This window comes from Polyodon spathula, chromosome 1 (genome assembly GCF_017654505.1).
Source record: "Polyodon spathula isolate WHYD16114869_AA chromosome 1, ASM1765450v1, whole genome shotgun sequence".
Classification (NCBI taxonomy): domain Eukaryota; kingdom Metazoa; phylum Chordata; class Actinopteri; order Acipenseriformes; family Polyodontidae; genus Polyodon; species Polyodon spathula.
The window spans coordinates 60,287,599-60,311,411 of NC_054534.1; the positions used below are offsets into that span (position 1 = coordinate 60,287,599).

The window sequence follows — 23,813 nt, forward strand, 5'->3', positions numbered from 1 at the left end:
CAGTGCTCCAGATATTTATTTTGTTCTGTCAGCAGTGATCACTCCCAGAATTTTGTGAGCAGGATTAATTTTAAATTTCCCACAAACTGCAGCAGTACAGTTTTGTAAATTAAAATAAGTCAGGGTTTACTCTGGCTTTTATATTTCTGTAGTGTTTTGTAGACTAATCCTTTGAAATAAGCTTTAGTCACTACTGGTATAGAATCTCACCCTGCTTTTATTCTGTACCTTAAATCACTATAAACAGATATACTGCACACTTGTGTAACATTGTAATCATACATCATAACAAAATATATTTAGTTTATTTATTTTGCAACTTTTGTAGTGGTTTTACAATCTAAAACTTTGCCCTTAAACAGAAAATCAGTATAATTTGTATAATTTTTATTTTTTATTTTTTAATTCACATACGCTTTCTGGTTTCCCTTCTCAAATAAAAGGTGTTGTCCATTACAGTTGATACAAGGGAGGAACTAAAATCACAATTATTATTTTTTTTTGTTGTTTTTAATGGAGTGTGTGGTATAGTCTAGCAGTCTAACATTTTCATTATTTACTATCATACGTGCTTGTGTATTGGCAAAATCTGCATTTCTTTAGACTCTTCCACAGATACAATTAAAGCTTCTAATTATATACCTGTATACCATTTACTATTTATCACTGCAACAAGAAAAAAAAAATGTATGACATTTAAACACAGCACCAATAGAAACTTTGTGTGAACGGTGTAGATCTGTGCAGAACTTCAGAAATCTGCTTTACAAGTGTGCACTCATTAATTTCCATACTGCCATTAAAGCGACAGGGGTCGTTTTTGTTTTTCCACATCTGTAAAACAAATCCTCATTATTTTTAGGAGGTCGTAATTGGCTGTTTTTAGTCAGGAATTACGACGGTATGCCCCTTATCTGGAGCACTGCTTTAACACAATTCTGGAAGGGGTTAGATTCTGGATAGGGCAGAAGTGCTTTTTTTTCATGAGTCCTGGCATCTGGCTGATAGGGCTAATCTTCAGAACTGCTTTCTCAAATTTGCTTAAACATTTGCTGATTTATTAGATGAAGGTATTGTACATTCTGTGATTGTACTGAGCTATACATTGAGAGCTACTTGTCTGATTTTGATGAGCCCATGAATGTGTGTTTTAAGCTCTTTTTAATAATTTTATAAGGTTATGTACCTTGTTTGAGTTGATCTTTTTTTTTTTCTTTGTAGGAGAGCTCAAGACCTTGGTTCCCCTTGATCGTGAGCGTGTGGCAGTGTATAACCTTATGGTAAAAGCAATAGATGGAGGTGGTCGCTTTTGTCAGACTGACGTTGTTTTAACTTTGGAGGATGTGAATGACAATGCACCAGAATTTTCTTCTGATCCCTACACCGTAACTGTGTTTGAGAACACTGAACTTAAAACCCTTGTAACACGAATACAAGCAACAGATCCTGATACAGGTAAGATGGATATTTCTTTCTGTAACATATATAAGGCAATTATGTCTTTTGTTAGGTAGTGTACTTGTGTGCTCAACTTTGTAATGTAGATGCCACTAGAACTTAATTCAGTGTTTAGAAAGTGAAGTGGGGCATCATTTTTGATAAGAGTAAGTTATTTGGTGAATTGGAAATCATCCTGCTATTCAACAGCATTATCTCTAAAATGTTTCCCCAACGCAAATGCCATTGGTCAACACAATGTATTGATGAGATTAAAGATTGCAAATTATTTTGGCTGTGTACAATAGCGGAAAATGGACCAGTTCCAACTGATTTTTTGTATAATGCCATTCGACTAAGGGAGAACAAAGGCAGAATTGTTAAATAACCTTTACATTTTTTTGGTTTGTGACATTAAATAGATGATTTAAGATAAGTGTTTGTCCATGTATGTATTTAACTCTAACTTGGATTTTTTTTTTTTTGTTTTTTTTTTTTTTTTAATAGGCTTGAACAGCAAGGTCCTCTATTCTTTTGTGGATTCTGCAGATGGCCAATTTTCCATTAATGAATTGTCTGGTATCATTAGTCTGGAAAAACCTCTAGACAGAGAAGTGCAAGCAGTGTATTCTCTGACTGTAAGGGCCACCGACCAGGGCACACCTCGAAAGCTCTCTACTGTTTGCTCTGTTTTAGTATCTGTTCTGGATATTAATGACAACCCACCAGTATTTGAGCACAGGGAATATGCTGCCACTGTTTCAGAGGACATAACTGTAGGAACACAGATTCTTCGTGTTTTTGCAGCAAGCAAGGACATTGAAGCAAATGCAGAGATCTCATTCTCTATTGCCAGTGGAAACGAACATGGGAAGTTTAGTGTTGATTCCAGCACAGGTATGGACTGTTTGTACCGTGCAATTTAGCAATTCTTAATGGCTTCAAAATAACTATATCCCTGTGTTTTTACAATATACAACATTTAATGGCAGGTCCTGATTTATCTACCAATTTCCTTCTCGTTTGTCCGTGTAGGTGACATTTTTGTGATTGAGCGCTTGGATTATGAAACCTCCCATGAGTATTTTCTAACTGTAGAGGCCACGGATGGAGGAACACCATCTCTTAGCGATGTGACGACTGTGAACATAAATCTGACGGATGTCAATGACAACACTCCAAAGTTTAGCCGGAATGTCTATGCTGCAGTTATAAGTGAAGATGCTGTACTGGGACAATCTGTTATAAGTGTATGCTTTGTTTTGTTTTTTCATTGATGTTATTTAATACACAATAAATAACAAGTGAATAATAATAAAATGTATAGCTCTTATAAAAATGTATGAAAAAATAATTTAATATATTCCCCTAGCCCTGCCTTTCAGAAAAATCCTCTCTCTCTCTCTCTCTCTCTATATATATATATATATATATATATATATATATATTTTTTTTATTAATTTTTTTTTTTTAATGATAATATGCCATTTAATACCATTTGTGATAATATACATTACCTGGAAAAGCTTATAATTGGTGTCCATTAATGTGGAAAAGAAATTTACCAGCCAGAATATAAATGACCTATTTGGAAGTGAGTGTTTTAATATGAATTTGAATCACACTAGCGAGTTCAGAACATGGTAATTTCCCTAGGGGTTGTAGTCAATATTTACTTGAATTAGAACATCTGTGCCTGCTATTAGGACGTGCTTATTAAACCAGGTGCAGGTTGTCCTCTGAGCTGATTGTAGAACGCTTGTGCAATTTCTTCAGGTCATAGCAGATGATGCCGATGGGCCCTCCAACAACCACATCCACTACTCTATTGTTAATGGAAACCAGGGAAGCCCATTCACCATCGACTCTGTCAACGGAGAAGTGAAAGTAGCGAGATGGTTAGACAGAGAGAAGGTAAGCAGTGTCTGTTTTTAATACCTGACTTTTAAGTCTGCATTTTACCCCAAGGTGTTTATAGCTCGATGCAATACAAACCTCCTGCAGTAAATGATTTGAACATGTTGAATTACTGTTTATGAATATTTACCGCTGTAGTTTCAATTGAATATTTGTCACTGCAGATGTCCGGATACACACTTACTGTACAAGCTGCAGACAATGGTAGTCCCCCGAAGTCTAACACAACTACAATCAATATCGACGTGTCTGATGTTAATGACAACCCTCCTGTCTTCTCACAGGCCAACCACAGCATCATCATTCAGGTAACACTGCTGCTGTTAATAGCCACTAGTGCCGTTAATACCAATTAGTGCCATTTGTGACTCCTCTTCCACACAATTAAAACCCTTTATAGTATACCAATTGTACTACTACACTTGGTTTATAGGTATTGGCTGTTTACTTGATTTGATTGTCCTTTATTTTGTGAATCTCTTCTTTTGTATTCTAGGAAAACAGACCTGTTGGTGCCAGTGTGCTACAGTTGTTAGTGACGGATAAAGACGCTTCTCACAATGGCCCTCCATTCTCCTATACAATTATAAGTGGAAATGAAGAAAACTTATTTGAGATAAACCAGCAGGGGGTATTGATAGCCGCAGCGCCACTGAACCATGAAATAAAAGACCACCATTTACTGCATGTTCAGGTGTGACAGATATCTTTTGTTAACATTACAGGAATTCTCCAACTAACTTTTTGGTTTTATATCCAGGACATTCTTTTTAATAATGGTCTAATACATTTGGCCAAAATAAATGACCTGGCTGTGGCTAAGCTGGCTATTCCTTGTTTCTTTTTTACATTGATAGTCTCATCGGTAGCACAGTGCTTTGAGTTGTATACCCCTACACACGTGTTTGTAACATATACACTTTTTTACAGTGCTTCTGGGACTTATTGTTTTTAAAATAGATGTATCATGTTAAAATTGAAAGAAAATGATTTAGTTGAAACAAACAGAAAAGGTCCATATGGGGACTTGCTTATTTAGAAGGATGGACACTGCTAGGTGCAGCGTGCATGCCCTTGCCAGAAACACAGATTTGTAAACTGAAATTCTTTGAATGTTTTGGCTTTAAAGCAGCTTAATTCTGTCTAAATGAATTAATCTAATTGTTGGTTGTGAGTTGCTACTGAACAGTGGCTGTTAATGATGTTAAATCTCAAGGTGAAAGAATGTATTCTGTATAATGCAGTGACTCTGAAAGACATTGACTAATTTGACAGTTGTTTCCTTCAATACTGAACATGATAATGGTGCACAATTTAAAGAAATGAGCTGTTATTTTGTGTAGATGTCACAGATGTAACCGTAGAAAGGATTTCAGATCTGTCAAACAAACTGCTGCTTTGTTTTTTTTTTTTTTTTTGGGCAAAGAATGGTCATTGTATTGCGAATTATGGCAGTGACAAAAGCACAGGGGCTTGCAAATCTTAATGCTACAAGCACCCTCTTCTGTCCAAAAGCTGCTATATCACACTACATTGAACACCCTGCATATTTTATGACTCTCTTTAAAAGTTGTTATAAAAAAAGCCAATTGCATGGGGGAAAATGGCTTATTGTACTTCTGTGCTTTTATGAGTTTTAATAGCACAAGTATTATTATACGGGGAAATAATATGCAGCACAACTGAAGCCAGGAGTAGGGGCTAATTTAATCATGTCACTGTAATTTGTTGTTGTATTTATCTTTTTAACATGAGTGCCATTAAAAGAGCCTATTTTGAATGTGTCTGTTTTGTGTGAATAATGATTTGCAATTCATTTATTTTTAGGTGGCCGATAGTGGGAAACCTCAATTGCATTCCTCAACATTCATCAACATCAGAGTTATTGAAGAAAGCATTCATATTCCGGCTATTCTTCCTCTAGAAATGTTCATAACAACTCACGGAGATGAATACGCTGGTGGTGTCATTGGAAAGATCCATGCAACCGACCAGGATATTTATGACACCCTCACCTACAGCTTGGCGTCTAAATCAGGAAATCTGTTCTCGCTCTCTAGCACTGATGGAAAACTGATCGCCCGTAAAGGGCTAGATGTGGGGCACTATCCGCTCAATGTCACGGTTACAGATGGAAAGTTTACAGTGGCTGCAGACATCAATGTGCATGTTAGACAGTTCACTCAAGAAGTGCTCAACCATTCCATTGCTATACGATTTGCAAATATTGCACCAGAAGAATTTATAGGTGACTATTGGCGGAACTTCCAGAGGGCCCTGAGGAACATTGTAGGGGTGAAGAGAAATGATATCCAGATTGTGAGCCTGCAGCCTTCCGAGCCTTCCTCCAACCTGGACGTACTGCTTGCTGTAGAAAAAGCTGGAAGCTCTTACCATTCACATGAGGTCCTTTTCAGAAAGCTTAACGCCTCAGTGGCAGACATTGAGGAGATGACTGGTGTCCGAATTCTCAAAGTCATTAACAAGCTTTGCTTTGGGCTGGATTGCCCTCTGAAATTCTGTGATGAAGTAATAACTTTGGACAAGAATGTCATGTCAACCTACAGCACTGCCAGGCTCAGTTTCGTTACCCCTCGGCACCAGAGAATTTCAGTTTGTCTCTGTAAAGGTAAGCTAGCATCAGGTCACAGTATGACTGCCATGTCAATTGTACCGATCACTTTTAATCTCTTCAGTTACTAAACTTCTTTTTTTTCATAATGTTCAAGGTGGAAAATGTCCTACAGTGAGCAAGCTCTGTGAAGGTAATCCATGTCCCGAAGGTACAGAATGTATACCAGACATGAATGAAGGAAAATACAGCTGTGTATGTCCAAGTGGCAAGCATGGAAAATGCCATGGTAAGAGGCAGGCTTCTTTAAGAATTTGAAATATTTATTATTTTAGTTTGTAATGGAGAGAAAAGCTTTCACATACTGCTTTCTCTGTTGTATTTAATTCCTCAAGGGGGATCATACAAAATGGGGACTGATGTGATTACTTTCAGTGTACAGTCAGTTAAGACTTGTATAAGCACTGACTACTAGTTTTGCCATATTCAGTAATTTTATTCACACAGACACAGTTTAATAGCATGACACTGTTTGGTCACAGCTCACAGAAGGTTCTATCAGTTTGTTTTGCACTGGAAGCAACCCCCAGACTATGAAGAAGATAGCCAGAAAAGCACTGTTTTTGCTCTTGAACATTTAAACCTTTTTTAAAATATGTATTTTCTTTTTCCTAATTTTAGGTGGTCTTTCGTTGACATTTAATGGAAATAGCTATGTAAAGTACCGTCTTATGGAAAGCGAAAATAAAGAAGAAATGAAACTTTCTCTAAACTTAAGGACATACTCTGCACATGCCGTTGTAATGTATGCCAAAGGAACGGACTACAGTATACTAGAGGTATGTAACAAACTAATTCTTGTATGTTTTGTGCCTGCATTACTTTGGTGCAGTTTGGCAAATTTTCAGGATATATAAATCTGAACAAGAGTAAACTTATTAATTCTGCTGCCCTGCACTGTTCCTCTGAAAGATTGCCCTTCAAAATTACACATGGAAAAATACTTGGTCTTACCCGACTTACAATGTGCTATTGGTTGGCCAACATTCGCAACATGTCCCACCCAGAACTGAAAGAACCTGCAATGCTACACAAGGAAGGAGGCCTCTTGTCAGTCGACATCTCTTTATGCTCTCTTGTGCTCCTCCTTTCCGCTCTCCTTATCTAAATTCAATATTGCCCCTCTGATTTATCACTCCCTTTGGATTTGGGCTAAGTTTAGAAAGCATTTCTACTTTTTTACTGGGTACAAAAACTTAGGGCATATACTGACAAAGGCTCAGTAACCCTTCCTAGCACACTCCTTACAAACTACATTTTATTCATTAATGGATTAATAAACCTTTCTTTCTTTGATTTTGCTCGCAGAGACAAAATTAATGTGTTGTGTGATTGGTAGTATAGTTCTTCTGTTTTGACATTTAACAGAAAATTTGTTTTCAAAAAAGAAAATACATGTTTTTGCACCTGACCTCTTGCAATGATTATTCTAAAAGAATAACTCCGGTGAATTTTTTTTTTTTCGGCACCTAGGTTATGGTGAGCTGCTTTTGCATACATCGTGGATTAATTGGACTACTGAAGACAGTCTTCTGAATCTCTTGCCTAAAATTGGATAGGGGTTTTTGTGAAGAAATGTTTTAAAGATATTGTAAACGGAGAAACCTACTGCAAGGTAGTGACCTGACTGTCTAACCTATTTATTTATGTATGTATATATTTATTTTAGATCAACAATGGGAGATTGCAGTACAAGTTTGACTGTGGCAGTGGTCCTGGAATTGTGTCAGTGCACAGCATTCTGATCAATGATGGCAAGTGGCACTCTGTGTCTTTGGAGGTAGATGGAAATTATGCAAAGCTGGTTCTGGACAGAGTCCACACTGCGTCTGGAACTGCTCCTGGTACACTTCGCACGCTCAACCTTGACAACAGCATCTTCTTTGGTGGCCATATCCGTCAGCTTGGCTCCAAGCATGGCAGGAGCCCACAAGTCAACAACGGACTCAAAGGGTGCATGGAGTCAGTTGTCCTAAATGGACAGGAGCTGCCTCTGAACAGTAAACCGAGGGCCTATGCAGTTATGGAAGAAGCAGTTGAGGTTTCACCAGGATGTTCCCTGGTACCTGCAGAAGGCTGCTCCAGCAGTCCTTGTAACAATGGCGGGCTCTGTTCTCCCCTTCCTAATGGAGGTAACTCAAATAAATAATGTTATGTAAGCTTTTAACCTGCAGTAGATTAATACATTGAGGCAATTGGATTGTCTGACCATCTTTATTTGAGTTTTTCCGTGTCTAATCCAAATAGTACTGTGAACATGGACAAGCATGACCCCCAAGTTCTGGTACTGTTTTCTAATCTCCTACCACCTTCCCTTGATCACAAATCGGTACAGAACAACACAAAAGCACCAGCTAGATAACAGTAAACCTCTAAAATGTTTTAGAACAGATTGTATGTATTTATTTATTGTAAACTAAATGCTATGTCTTTTATATAGGTTATTTCTGCAAATGCAATGCCTTATTTATGGGTACACACTGTGAAATGAGCATGAGCCCATGTGCTTCCAACCCTTGCCTCTACGGTGGAACATGCATTCCTATCAACAATGATTTTATTTGCCAGTGTAGAGGGCAGTACTCTGGTCAAAGGTATGGTTTGTAAACTTGTAAAGAAAAAAGTGTTTTTTGTATAATATGCTTTTATGTGTAAGTCAGAAATAGTAGTTTGTGAAATATGTGAGACAGCTAAAGAAGATCTGAATTAATGTTCCAGAATGTGTTCAGCATGGAACCTGAGAAATAGAATAATAACCTTCTAATCACTAAGCAATGTATTTATTGAAGACCTTATTTCAGAGAAGTCTTTACATACTCTGCGAAGTATCTTGTTTTAATCTTGTATGGCATAAACCTTTTATATACCGAAGCAGTAGTCTAGTCTTGTCTTATTGATCATGTTTCTAGGTGCCAGTTGGGTCCATACTGTAAAGATAATCCTTGTAAAAACAGTGGCAAATGCATCGAAAGCCTTGATGGTCCAGTTTGTGAGTGTGAGCCAGGGTTTCATGGAGAAAGGTTTGTATTTTAAAATCTAAATGTGGTACTGATTTAACACCATTAACTGCATGCAGCATTTCAAAAATATGTAAAAACTAAATATTAAATAAATCCATAAAATAACATGCAGACTTTCTCTTTCCAGGTGTCTCACTGATATTGATGAATGTATTAAAAATCCATGTTCATATGGCGGCCTGTGTGAAAACACACATGGGTCTTATAATTGTACCTGTAGCCAAGGATATGGTGGAAAGCTTTGTGAGGATGTTGTTTTGGCGAAAAATGAGTATGTTTCAACATCTTGGAATATTGGTATGGAAGAAGTTATCGGCATCATAGTGTTTGTGGCTACTATATTCCTGCTGGTTTTGCTGTTTGTGGTTTTCCGCAAGAGGGTGTGCAGACAAAGGAAATCGAAGCCAAAGGAAGAAGACAAACACTGTGGAGCAACCACCTCCTTCTTACACAGGCCATATTTTGATTCGAAAATGAGCAAGAATGTCTATTCAGATGTTCCTCCCCAGGTGCCGGTGCGCCCAATCTCATACACTCCTAGCATTCCCAGTGACTCCAGAAACAACTTGGACAGAAATTCCTTTGAAGGTTCTGCCATTCCTGAGCATCCAGAGTTTAGTACTTTCAATCCTGACTCCATGCATGGGCACAGGAAAGCAGTGGCTGTTTGCAGCGTGGCTCCAAACCTCCCTCCTCCTCCCCCCTCCAACTCTCCATCTGACAGTGGTTCCATCCGGAAACCAAGCTGGGACTACGACTATGAGAGTAAGTTATTTTTTTGTTTACTATCAAATCTTAATAAGCCAAGAAATGGACAGGCCTGAATGAGATAGATAGGTACTGCAAAATGATATAAGAATCTCAGAGAAGAATGTGAATGTGTGATTCTTTTGTAATTGAATAATTTTAATGTATGTTCTAAAACTGAGTGTTAGAATGCTGGTCAATCAATTTTTCAAGCAGTGACAATATCCAGCAGAATGTGTCATGATTATGAACTATTAAGCAACAACGGCAAATCACTGTACCTGTGCTAACCACCTATCACTGCGCCATGCAACATTAAAGAAAACACTTGTCAAAATACCTTGCTGTCATGGAAGATAGACATTGTCACCTTTGAACTGTTTGCGCCCATGACAATTGAAGAATAGTTACAGAAAGAAGTTGCATCAATCCATAAACGCAACTCTTCCAAAACTGCAGAAGTATCAACATGCTAGAAAAAACTCAATGAAATGAATACCACTAAACAAACAATCAGGCAGTTAAAACCTTTTTATAGGCATACTAGAACAACCAAGAACGGTCAGTTTGATCAGCGTATTAAAAATAACAAATATTATAATGAAAGGACAAACAATTGAATACAAGTAATAATTTTATTCAGGATCACCATATAAAGCATCGACACAACCGAAACATTGTAAGTAAACGAACATTTGAACTGAAATGTGTTTATGTACAGACATATTATATAACACGCATTCTCAAAAAACGGTAAACGATGAAATAAAAAAATATTTGAAAATAAGCGTGTATATATAGTTATATATTGTACATACAAAACTGTACAACTGAAATTATATAAATAAGTATTAACATTTTGAAGAAATAAACATTTGAACAGAATGGGCTTCATTTACAATTGTTTACAAAGTAAGTGCTGGCACATCACACAGGTCCTGCTTTGCAAAATATGGAATGCACTTACTACATTGTCCGTCTTTGCTGCATGAGAATATGGTTTGGTAAAATTTGCACTAATTCAGAACACTCTTTTCTGTCCTGCTTCATCAGTGATCCATTTGCAATGTATATTGGGGAAACAATGAATTTCTTATAAAAACGTGTGTCTTATAGTAACCATTGCAGACAGAGGGGCCTGGTGCCGTGAGCGGTAAAGGCTGATTGATGGGCTCAGAGGCTTGTTGAAACAGTAGAACTGTCAAGACAGCTCACTTGAGGAATGCAGATTCATATAATCAAACTTCAATACGGTTGCGTCCTGACTGATAAACACAAATAATACTGCAACATTTAATTCTTATTTGTTTTATATGTATCGGTCAATTTGACCGTGCCTGGTTAGAATAGGTATGACAGTATTTTATCTCGCTAATTTGTTCAGCGACATGATTTATTTATTTATTTATTTATTTATTTATTTATTTATTTATTTGTGAAGGGAATTAGTTCATATATTTAGGAAAAGTCAGGAAAGCACAGCGCCTTATCTTAAATACATGCACAGCAATTTTAAATTTAAATTTCAAAAACGGTCAAAATGACTGCCTTGGTCTTCCTAGTGTTAATGACCTGGCCTTCTGAAAATGAATACACAATTTGGCTTTTAAAATGAATTACAAACTGACAGTAAAATAATATCCTTAGTGATTTCTAAGGCACAGTAAAAAAATTGTAAAGGCGAGCAATACGGAATAAGCAGCTGTGTTGGGCTCCGTGCTGGAATAAACAGACATATAAATGCCCCCCGCTAAGTATATCCTGGCGTTTAGTGATACAGAATTCACCACTTCAAACAATGTATTTGTGGATACAATTAAAAAACTGAGACGAGGCAGCCAGGATAAAATACAACATCACCCCGCAAATAATAAGAAGAGACATTCAAATAATTAGACACTCTGATGCCCTAAACCCCAACATAGGTACTGGTCTTGTTGGTAAAGTTTGGTTCAACATTAAGTTATATTACAGGCGCGGGGGAATTGAAGAAAATGGACAACAAGAGGTAATGTCTTTATTATAAAAAAACAGATGAAAACTGAGCTAAGTATGCCACCATGACCTTTAATGAAAGTACAAAAATCCCTATGAACAGAACAAAGAATCTCCCTGTGGATTTATGTTTGAAGAACCCTGAAACTGCTTGTGCCCAGTAGCTTCACTGGAGAAGTACTTATTAAAACTTCCAGAAAATCCACCTGAGCAAAACAAAGTACCTTAAACTCTTGCTATATATGGTATAAGCTAGCGCCAATGGGCAGAATATGCAGGAAGGCAGGCACCTCACAAACGTACACTAATCATAGCTAATAACTAGTACTACAGTTCTGTCAGACACTACCTGACGAAGTAGGGTTCACCACAGCTCACACAGGCTCAGCAAAATAATGCTGCTTTTTTATTTAAAATTACTGTGGAGAAACACCAAAATATTAACATTTTCTGGGCTTAGTCTGGAACGATAAGGGGTAAGGATGTGACCACTGCAACGGAATACCCTCTTCTTTATCAGTTTGGACATCATTTGACGGTTATCTCACGACTGATTCTGTACATCAACGAACACAAAGGAAGAAGAAATGTTAAAGCGTGGGTTATCTGAGACCAGTTCAGAGATAAGCGGACATCTAGGGACTCTTCATGTTTTTTTTGTTTTTATTTTTTTTTTTTTTTTTTTTAAAATGGGAATAAAATTGTATTTAATTTACGTTAAGAGAAGCAAAGTGTTAGCCAATCGAGTGCGTATTTAAGACATGCAGTGTCTGATCTCTCAGGAGAGTGCAAAACTTAATGATGAGAAGACGGTGCCTGCAAAATTTTTTGTTTTTTTTTTGTTTGGTTTTTTTTTGGACTGCATGTTAACATCAACGAACACAAAGGAAAGAAGAAATGTTAAGGTGGGTCTGAGACCGTTGCAGAGATAAGCGGCATCTAGGGGACTGCAACATCTTTACAATACTATTTAAAATAAAAAAATAATACAAATGCCTGTAGCATCTTAAACTTAGTTATTTATAGTAGTAAATATAGTCTTTTTGATTCTGCATTGGTGTGTGCTTACTGTGTTTCTCTTGACTGATACAATAGCTACTGTTACTTCTTTGGTTTGGTAAATAGGAAGGCAGTGATGAAAAGTTACAGTGCCGTAGTTGTTGTTGTGTTTCATTTACTGACAATCACGTTTGCTAGCGGTCATTGCTTAGTAGGGCAGTTTATGTTAAATATCACTTATGAGATTATCCGAGTAGGCTATTAAATGCATGGCAGTTTTCAGAACTTGAGATGTCTGTGTTTATTAGTTAGTTCTAATGAACACAGTGGCTCACCGATGTACAAACGGTGAATACGAAAGCACGCCCACGTCACCTTAAACCGTGTGAACTCGGTAATCATAGTTTTAAAAAATGGTTGCGGGTTAAAAACCATGGCAGTTTATACCGTGGTTTACCGTAAAACTGGTATACCGTGACATCCCTAGTTGAGGGCCTCCAATCCTGTGCAACAAGTCGGAATTACGTCATCTACAATCTTGCAACGTGAGTCGTCTTTTTTGGAAAGGCGTACACCCTTAACAGATCGTCAAACTTTTCACCTGTCATTCTAAAATACCTAAAATATCTCCCCTGTCACATACCCAAATCTCTCTAATTAATTTTTGAAATTCTCCTATATATTTTCTCTTTGGTTGAGAGGACAAATGTACCAATGGTGTTGCTTTTAATTTGATTTTTAGTTTTTTAAACTCCTGTATAACAGGTACAGGGATGAAAATAAGACTCCCGTTGCATGGCAGTTTGATCCATTCCTGGTATTTTTAAAGTCAAATAAATTAACTGAAACACCAACTAAGCAAGGTTTTTATTAAGTCTTAAAACAAAAACAAAAATAATTGAATTTAATGAAACAAAAACAAAAACGAATGCAAATGTTTTACCAAAATATTATTTTTAGTTCATGGGGACTATTTTCTCTTATGGAAGGTTGCACCTCAAAATGTAAAATCTTTAAAAACTAGACATTTTCTTTCTTTTTTATGGAAGGTTTATAAATCTGTTTTATAAAAGCAATAAGGCACTTGAGGACACAGGTTGTGTTAGATATTGTTACTTTTTGGTTGGTTGCAGGCTGCATACTGAAAAAATGCATCAAGAAGTGACAATATCCAGCACAACCTCTCTCTTCTGCCTTATTTCTTCATGTGAAATGTTTCCTATATTGGAAGTATTTTAAATGTATTTGTTTGAGACAGTGCTGAAAATGCATCATTAATAAATACTATGTCTTTTTTTTCTAGCGAAAGTAGTTGATCTTGGTCCGTGCTTGTCAAAGAAGCCTATTGAAAAAAGTGCTTGTCATCCATATAACACATGTGGAAGCATGTCTGAAGTTCAGTCCCTCAGTTCTTTTCAGTCAGAATCATGTGACGATAATGGTATGTATAAAATTCTCCAATGAATTAATAACGTAATCTAATACATTAAGGGGTCATAGGCTTTGTTTTGTCTGATCACCTTAATCTGGCCAGTTTTTTTTTTTTTTTTTTTTTTTTTTTTTTTTTGCAGGCAGGTTTGTGAAGAAATTCTACTGCACACACAACCTTGTTGTTTTAAATTACTAGAAAATATTGGGAGTAATCTATTAATTCGAACCTTGTGCTTTGTACTTGTTTTTCCTCTACAAAGATGTTGTTGTATCCGTGTGAAAGGTGGTCAAGGGTCATTTGTTACTTTTTTCTTTCTTTTTCTTTCTGCGGCTTCAGCTCCCATATGGATCAAATCTCTCCACAGAGCGAGAGCAGGGCTTAACTAGGGGCTGCTTGTAAGTTTCGATTTACATCAGTAAAGAAGGAAGCAACTGAAAGGCTGTGAGATTCTCTAGTGATAAAATGCTTTTCCTGTCTCTGTAGCTGTCTATGCCTTTTATGGTTTAAAATGCTCTTACACATGAATACACTGTCTACACTCAACCTTTCTCTCTGCTTATACTTAATTTAAATTCTAGCATTTAAAATGTATTTGTACATATTTAATGAGATACAATTCATTTTAAATGAAGTATAAAATGTGTGTGTGTTACAATATTCAAAGAAAAATCTCCCTATGGTAATTCATTCGAATAATTCATCGAATACAGAAACTGCTCCTTTGAGATTCTCAAAGTAAGCTTTGAATTTTCATGCCACATGCAGAGTTTAAACAAAACAAATGTAACATATATGATAGTTAACACTTTACAGTGTTTCTGATTTGGTCTGATTTTGACAAATGAAGGTTCTCTGCTGAAGTAACTTAACATTTACTCACTTTTTAAGGATTAACTTTTTGTTAACTGTTTCGTGGCACTCTGCCCTCCACTGATCTGACCTTGTTCAAATGTTTACCTTTATACGTCCCTCAAGGCCCGTGGATCCAGGAACATAACCACACACAACAGAGAGAATATAAAATAGGTCTAAAAAGCATCACTTTTATCCATGAGAATGTCTTTTGCTTCTTTCTTCCATGCTTGTATGTGCATAGCAGTACTGAAATAAGTGTATGGTAGATTTAATTTAGCTTTACTGTATGTTTATGCTGGTACTGTGTAACATTAGGTTCGCTGGTGGAAAAATAAACAAAAAATGTTCACAAGGTTAATTTTAAACTATTTTGACTGGCAACAGCTCATACAATGTTCAGTGTACCTGTGTTCACTTACAATGTAATTAAAGACAAATACACAATGGTAGATATTTTAGTAACTTTTATGTATCCAGTTTACTTCATCAGGAAAGGATCACATGTTTAAAAAAAACTTCTATTATCCTCTAGTACCTAGGAGTTAAAAGCATGATGACTTGAAGTGCTGATTTATAAAGCACAAGTTTGTTATTATTTTGTGTAATCAATTTTAACACACACATAAATAATAAACAAAACAGTGCTGAGCCAGAAATGTTGGGGTTAGAGTCACGCCAAGTAACACAACAGTATAATATACTTAAAATGGTCTGCATAATTCTGAAACTACTTAAACCCTATAATGAAGTAAACAGCAGTTGATTGTAGTGTTTGTGATTGGATAGTAATGTAAATACTGTGGCTATTCTTTTATTCCCTCCTTGCCCTTTAGACTTTGTCCTTAACTTCATGTTTTCTTATTTCTCCTCTCTCTCTCTCTGTGTCATCTAATAAAGAGTCTTTTGTGGCTCATGACCTCAGGAATCCAAGAGGTGACTTGCATGAATTGATTTGTTTGCTTTATGCTCACTCATCTTTCACTTTAACATGTGTCATGTGCTCTGTATAGCAAATTTAAAACGATATGACACAAGTGTATGTACATGTTTATGTGTGTATGTATGTGTGTGTGTGTGTGAGACACATACATATATAGTATAATATATATATATGTATATATATATATATACCTGTTCACAGTAAAAGTTTTATGTGTTACAGTAAAAGTCAGAATCTGTTCAATCTTAAGTTTTTTTAGCAGTAAATGTCAAAATTAACCAATGGTAAATGTCAAAAATTATGAAGAAATAAATAGTTTTTCAGACAGTTACCAGTTAATCTTGTGATTTACCAAAACAAATTGGTATATTCAGGTATGTCATCAAAGAATATATTTATTCCTGCATATAAATTGTCAATTAACAATATAATCATTTAATGTTGAATAATATATTTATTTCTGCCTACATATTTGCCATTAACATCATAATCATTAACCACCCAGCAGCTTATCCTGTGATTTCCAATTATGATGCTCCCGTGAGAAGCAGGTGCTTATATGTGCATCTGCAGTTTAACGCATCTTTTAAAAAAATAAGAAAACTATTGTAAAAGTATATGCAGTTTTCTTTTTTACTGGCAGATAGCAGCATTCCCTAAGAAATATGCTTTACAGACCGGGCTATCTGTATATACACAGCTCAGAGTGACAAATGGATGCCTGTATATCTACAGAGAATAAAACAAGGAGATTTTATTTGTTTGTTGGTGTTACAAGTTGTAAGGAAGCCTTGTTAGGATTGGTACTGGTCTAAACAACCTATTTGTTTATTGTAGCTACACTTCACAGATAATAATTCATATAACAGTGCTATATACCTGTGCCTGAAACTGAGGAAGATACTGTATATGACATGATTGAAAATGTGCAAAGCAAGTTTTCTGATGTATGTGCTAGATAAAGACGTTATCATTGGTGAGGGTTTGAAGTGCATCTGCTTTGTAATGTATCACACAAAAAATAGTTTCTAAAAAGTGATATGCCTGCACAAGTATTATAATGCTGCCATTGTTAAAAAAAAAAAAATGTGGTCTCTGTTATAATGCTACAACTGTAAACACATTTTTGTTTTGATATTTAAGCTCTGTTGAAATACTGTATTTCCATTTATAATAATCACAATGAAAACATATAGCAAATTGTTTTGAAAGCTGTCCAAATTGCTTATTTGAGGACAAAGAATGATGAATCTGCAAAAAAAAGAATATTAACATGGACATTTTCCAAAAGAAATTGGCAACTGGGTGGTTAATGAGCTTAGAGTAATGCACAGTTGAGGAGATTGGCATGATACTGAACAATATTGTGATCCACTTATAACAACCAACATTCTGGTAGACAATTCACAATGGTTTTGAATGATATTGTACTCCAAGTATGTAGTAGTTTTTGATTTTTTTTTGTTTGGCTTGTTTTATTGAAGCTAAAACTGTTGCTGTGTCTTGTTTTGTTAATCCAGATGTGAATCAATTTGTGTATCATCAGGTTAATACTAGTGGTGTTGATGGTGTGTGATCTGTTTTCCTGATGTTTGTTTTTGTGACACAGGGTATCACTGGGACACCTCTGATTGGATGCCTAGTGTTCAGCTTCCTGGTATCCAAGAATTCCCCCAGTTTGAAATTGTTGAAGCACCAGCCCAGCTGTACACAGATCCCAATGCCATTGATACCGACTACTACCCAGGAGGCTATGACATAGAAAGTGACTTCCCTCCACCGCCAGATGACTTCCCTGTCCATGAGGAGCTGCCCCCATTGCCAGAGTATAATGATCAGTTTGAATCTATACAGCATCCTCGGGACATGCCCACAGCTGGAAGTTTAGGTTCATCCACACATAGTAGGCAGCGCTATAACCAGTACCTGCCACATCACTACAATTCTGATTTGTCAGAACCACAGAGCACAGCCATCGGAACAAGCAGTTACAGGGGAGGCTACCCGCCGTACAGTTTGGGGTACAGTGGGGACTTTGAGCCTGCCAATATGGACAACATGTCTATGTCTTTGTACACATCCACAGCCTCCTGCTCTGACGTGTCTGCGTGCTGTGAGGAATCTGAAGTCATGATGAGTGATTATGAAAGTGGGGAAGAAGGCCACTTTGACAACGTGACCATTCCTCCCCTGGATCCCCAGCAGCACACTGAAGTCTGACACTATTCAAACTAAAGTGCCTGGATCCTTTAAACAAAACAAAAAAAACAAAAAATCGTTCTATAATTGTCAAGGTCTGTGCTTTCTTCCTTTGCAAAGAATGCTTTCAAGATGTTTTCAGTAATCCTAATTCTAGCATGTCTGCACTGGAATAAGCTGCTTTACTTCGCAAGTCCTATCTCTGACAGTACTGTACAGTTTATGGCATCATGCACAACCTTTGAAGGAATTAGAAACAGATGTACAATTGTGAAAACAGACATTTCAAAGTGATAAGTCTTTGTTTTTTAATAACAAAAAAAAATCCTTCATTCATTTTTATGTAAATTTTAATGTACAGTTCTGATTTAAAGTTAAGTAGGTTTTGTAGATATTTTTTTTTTTTTTCCCAAAACAGATTTTAGTGGTGTTATAAGTGTGATGTTATATCTGCACCCAGAAACACTTAGTGGATGGGATTTCACTGTATCTTTGTATGACTGAATTTATTCATGAGCATTTCAACAAATGTACCAAATACAGTGTAAGCGTGAGTAACATTTTGTTCCTTTTTGGTTATGAGATTGACATGTCTTAAATGAGGACTACATTTGTGTAAACTGTAACTGTAAACTTTTTTTGTTTCTTCAGAAACATGGGACCTTCCCTCCCCCCTGTGTCTGTATATGTCTGAGATACAATGGTCTTGTAAAGATTTTTATTGGATACTGCCATTAGCTCACTCTTTCCTACTGGCAATAAATTATTAATAAAAAGTGTTGCTGGTTTTTATTTTGTCTAGATGTTCATCTTGAGTTATGAACAGGTTAAAACCCATCACCCATTTTAACGATTAGAGTAAGATGCTCCAAATAACAAAGTCATAGTTTTTCATAGAGGTTCTTATTTTGGCTTTACTTTGTACAGAAGCTGACACTTCTGCTTTCCTGTCATAAACTTAATTCTTTGTCTTGACTGATGAGTTTGATAGCAGGTCTTGAGCATCCACGTGAAGCAGTTAATCAGTAAACAGTGGTTTTAGAACAGGTGTCATCAATTGATGCCGTCCTATCAGCCATTCTTTAATTTCCATTCTATTGAGTAAAAACAGAATACCTGATCATGGAAAACAATGGGAGAGCAGAATCACCATAACATATATTAGATAAGCAAAGACCACACCATCAAATGAATCAAGTCTGCTTTTGTAATGCTGTGAATACACAGTATCTGTTCGCTACATGTTGCCGGTTCTATATTACACATGTTTATGGTAAAAGCAAGCAAAGCACCTTTAAGAGTATATACAGTTGTAATTAAAACACAATATTTGAGCACTACAAAACCCTCAGAGTGAGTGAAAACATCACCACTCCTATTGGCTCAGAGGATCAGAACTGAATGACTGGAAATATCTTTCAGGATTGATGTGCTGAGATATGAAGGGAAGCTCTCAAAGCATCAACAGGCACCACCATGCCAGTGCCAAATTAATAAATAAATATTCATTCAATTACTTTTCAAACATGTACACATGACAAATGTGTGAAACAAGTTGTTAAAGTCTTGAAATCGTGTATTCAACTCATGCAAGGAAATTGATTGAAACCACTGAATTTAGTGATATGTTAGTAATATAATAATGCCCTGGGTACCTTCAACCCATCCGAGATGATTTTACACAAACTGTGCACAGCTTCAATAGTATTATTGTGCTATGGCAAAGAAATGAAAATGAGATCCAGATAGTGCTCTTATTTGGGTATTATCACAAAAAGTCATTTTATAATGTGACATGTAACAATAATTACAAAGAGCACATACTAAGTCACTTGTATGGTATGGGCCATGTACCTGTGTTTGCCCTGTGGGATTTACCAAGCTATTATGCAGTCTGCCACAGTGCTTTAATGTTTTCAATCATTTTCATAGAGATTCCTGCCATGAGACCAAACTGGATGCTGTTGTGCAGTTTATCTTCAGTCTACATAATTATATTGTAATCATGGTGAATTAAATATAAGGCATGTGTGAATTATCTAAATATGTCAAAATATGTAGCATATCAAAAGATGCATTATTATACACTAATTTTCTGAATGTAGCTTCTGTGTTGTATAGCTGCACAAAACCATACACTGTAAACATGGGTCATAAAGGAGGAGATGCTGGTTTCACAGACTTGGACTATGAACTTGGCCTACCTAATGTTACCTTAGGTAAGATAATCTAAGACTATTGATAACCGGAGTCTGTATGGTTGCAGACAAAAGTATTGGCACCCTATGTTTAATATAAGAAAATCTTAAAAGCATTGTGAACTTGAGCCACTAATTAATACTACAAAGACCAAAACATATAATTTCTAATTTAAGTACAAATTAAAACATGAAAGAATTAAATAAATATGGAAAAACAAAATTGCACAAACACAGCAATAATCAAGAACTGGACATCTAAACATAATGTACAGGTACAACAGCTAAAACAAATCTAAGATTAAAAGCAAAGGAGTTAAAGAAAGATTTAGAAGCATCAACCATAATGGTGCATGAAAGAACTGTACAGATGCACCGGAACACAGAAGAGTTATTGCATGTAGACCTCAACTACAAACCACTTTTTAAAGAAAATTCATAAGACAAACTGAAACGTTCGCCAAGAAATATGGACAGTGGTCCAGTGAGACCAAAAGGTGAAAACCTTGTTTTCAAAAAATGGAGCACAGTATGTTTGGAGAAGCATTCAATGAAGAAAATATTGCACCTAAGATAATATCGGGGTGTTTTTGCAGTTCAGGGACTGGAGACATTCATGTGATTCAAGATCAAATGAATGCAGCCATGTATCAAAACATTCTACCCTGTACAATGATACCATCTGCATGTCGGCCGATTGGCAGACACTGTATCTTCCAACACAACGGCATTAAAAAGTATGTATGTGTCAATCCTGGAGTTCTTGAAGAAAACAGATAAAAGTTCTGGAATGGCCTTTACAATCACCAGATCTCAATCCAATAGAAATGCTTTGGACTGATGTGAAAAAAGATGCAGCCAAGCATTGTGTGTGCAATCTGTCTGAGCTGTAGGAAATATGTACGAATGGTCCCAGATTTCATCAACAAGATGGTATGAATCATCATAATGTCTGTAATGAAAGCAAAAAGGAGGACACGTGGAATACTAAAGCAGAGATGCCAATACTTCATGAACAAATACTTGAAATTAATTGTTTTGGGGGGGTTTTGTAAAGATTCTTTGTTACATTATTTTGCTTTTTGCTACATTAAACATTGGTTAAAGTTTACTAAATGCTTGTCCTTAATCTATTACCTTGAATTATGGTAAAAAAAAAGCATTAGGTGTCAATACTTTTGTCTGTTGTAATAGCGGCTTAGATGGTGGGTTTACATGCTTGCGCAAAGTTTAAAAGACGTTTAGAATGTCTGGATCCTGGATTCTGGACCTGGGTTCTTGTCTACATTAAGTGACTGCATTGAAAAATAATAATCCATTGCTTCAATGTTCAAGTGCAGCAGCATGCTTTTTATTAATAATGGGGTAGGCAAACGGTATCACAGAACTGTAAAATCACAACCGTTATTTAAAAAAAGGTATCAAAGCACATACAGTATAGAACAGTGCTATCAAATGACACACAATGGAACATAAAAAAAAATTATTTACAAAAGTGTGTACATTAAGCAAAATATCCACGTAAAGGGACATAAGAATACAGTGAAATTTACATAGTATGTGATTGTTCACATTTACTGCAGTGGACTGTGTAGCCAGTCTGTGCTGCTGTTGTGGTCACACTTGTTCATAGAGCAAAGCAACATGGAAAATAGAGACAACAAAATAGGTTGAGGTAGCTACCACAAGTCAGTAGTTGCAGTCCAGTCCATAGGAAATATGCAGTGCAAAAACTACATTTTTCAGCACAACAGTAAGGGTGCAAATGACAATGTTGCTAGTTGAAGCCATTGTTGTCTCTCTTACACATGCAATATTTCAGTTTGTATTACTGAGCAAGTTTCGGGTTTGTTTTAATTTGTCTTTATCACTCATTACATCACTGTATAATAGACCGTACATACAAACCATCTATTGAGGCCCACTGCTTATTTCTTCAGACTCTGCTTGACCCGTTTTGAGATTTTATGCTTATATAGTTAGCTTTTGGCTTGTAGCTTGGCAGTCAATCAAGAATTTTCATTAGTTGAAGTTACCCTTTTGAAGATGGAAAAAGGCTGTTTCACGTTAACTCCAGATGGCAATGATTGCTATGTTGCCTGCATGTAAGGTCATGATGGCATTTCAGAGTTCAAGGTAGCTGCTCGTAGAACCTTGGTGCATTTCGGGAAGCAGGAGCCGGGACTCCTCCCCTGAGTCATCCTACTAAAATATCTGTTAGTCAAACTTTAATTACCTGTCAGTCACCCTATTTAAACCATAGTCAGCTTCCTAATTCTTGTTTTGCTTTTCAGTTTGCAGTTTGTTTTCAATCGGTATAAAATGACTACTCACCCGAGGCAGCTTTTGTTTTCATCTGACTCGAATGAAGAAATTCTGTCTCCTTCTGGCTGTCTTCCTTCAACAAGTAATCTACCGAAAAAACTTTCAAAGAAATCCACCCATCCTGCTTCTCCTCCATATGACAATGCTGCTGCTTCAATCCCTGCTTAACCAGTTGTGCCCGCCGTCATTTCTATTCACCACGGTAAACGCATTAAACCTGAAGATGATTCTCCAGCGCAACTTTTTTTTTTACAAGGATTGGCCCATTGATAAACTTTGAAAGCCTTTTCAAAACGGATTGCCCATTGAAGCAGAGAGTGATCGGGCTGCTTTGTTTGTTTCATATTGCAATTCCATATCAGACGAGTCTGTCTGACCTGCTCAAAAGACTCAGCAAAGATCAAAACTAGTCAGTTCACGCACCGCTACCACTACTTTGCAAGCTTCACTCACCTCCGATTCAGCCTCTACAACCCCTCAGCTTTCAGTTTCAACTGATCCTTCCTCCCATTTGCGTTATCAGATTTTTAACAATATCCACCAACTCATTCATCCTCTATCCACCTTCATTCCTATAGGCAGCCATTGCATCCTCATCAGTAGAGCACCAGCAGCACTGCTCACCTCTCCCGTTGCTTCTGCCACGCTCACACCTGTTCTCGAGCAGCCAATCTTGACTTTAGTGACTGTCTCTACTTCAGGATCCTCTGCTGTTTCAGTAGTTAATTACACTCTCTCCTGAACTGAGATGCAACATTATTGAAGGTAAAGACCTTAATTTGGTCTCGAGTCTTATTGCAATCTTAGAATTTCTGGATCACAGTGTAGATGACTGTGGAGATCTCTCTAATACTGTAAAATCTCGGGATCCTTGGCTGTAAAATACTTACTCTTGGAGAATTGTGCTTGTTTTTTTCTGTTTTTCGCAATCTCCTTTGTGAAGTTTTTCGGTCACCGACAACAAGAACTGGACTCACATTATTTAACATTGTTGATCTCTCAGTCAGATATGGTGGTACCACTTTTATGAGCATCATAAAGCTTTTTCAGCCAAAGCCACTTCTCGGTTAGCATTGGACAATGCACTGATTACTGGTCTTAGCCGGATCATGATCTT

At 36.6% G+C, this 23,813-nt stretch overlaps 1 protein-coding gene across 4 annotated transcripts in view; it reads left to right on the plus strand.

The window, feature by feature from the left end:
* The window catches only part of LOC121320385 (protocadherin Fat 1-like), a 71,556-nt gene extending 52,604 nt beyond the window's left edge, over positions 1-18,952 (plus strand). For 2 of the 4 annotated variants that reach the window (XM_041258672.1, XM_041258664.1), the window contains exons 13-28: positions 1,222-1,455; positions 1,945-2,334; positions 2,473-2,687; positions 3,214-3,351; positions 3,519-3,662; positions 3,851-4,048; positions 5,182-5,983; positions 6,084-6,215; positions 6,608-6,765; positions 7,656-8,118; positions 8,427-8,580; positions 8,896-9,006; positions 9,134-9,771; positions 14,051-14,188; positions 15,932-15,967; positions 17,584-18,951. In XM_041258672.1, coding sequence (XP_041114606.1) covers positions 1,222-1,455; positions 1,945-2,334; positions 2,473-2,687; positions 3,214-3,351; positions 3,519-3,662; positions 3,851-4,048; positions 5,182-5,983; positions 6,084-6,215; positions 6,608-6,765; positions 7,656-8,118; positions 8,427-8,580; positions 8,896-9,006; positions 9,134-9,771; positions 14,051-14,188; positions 15,932-15,967; positions 17,584-18,194 — 4,562 coding nt within the window. In that variant the 3' untranslated portion in view covers positions 18,195-18,951. Of the gene's footprint in view, positions 1-1,221; positions 1,456-1,944; positions 2,335-2,472; positions 2,688-3,213; positions 3,352-3,518; positions 3,663-3,850; positions 4,049-5,181; positions 5,984-6,083; positions 6,216-6,607; positions 6,766-7,655; positions 8,119-8,426; positions 8,581-8,895; positions 9,007-9,133; positions 9,772-14,050; positions 14,189-15,931; positions 15,968-17,583 lie in introns of all 4 variants that reach the window. The other 2 variants (XM_041258688.1, XM_041258679.1) reach the window with 2 other exon arrangements.
* The last annotated feature ends 4,861 nt before the right edge of the window (positions 18,953-23,813 follow it).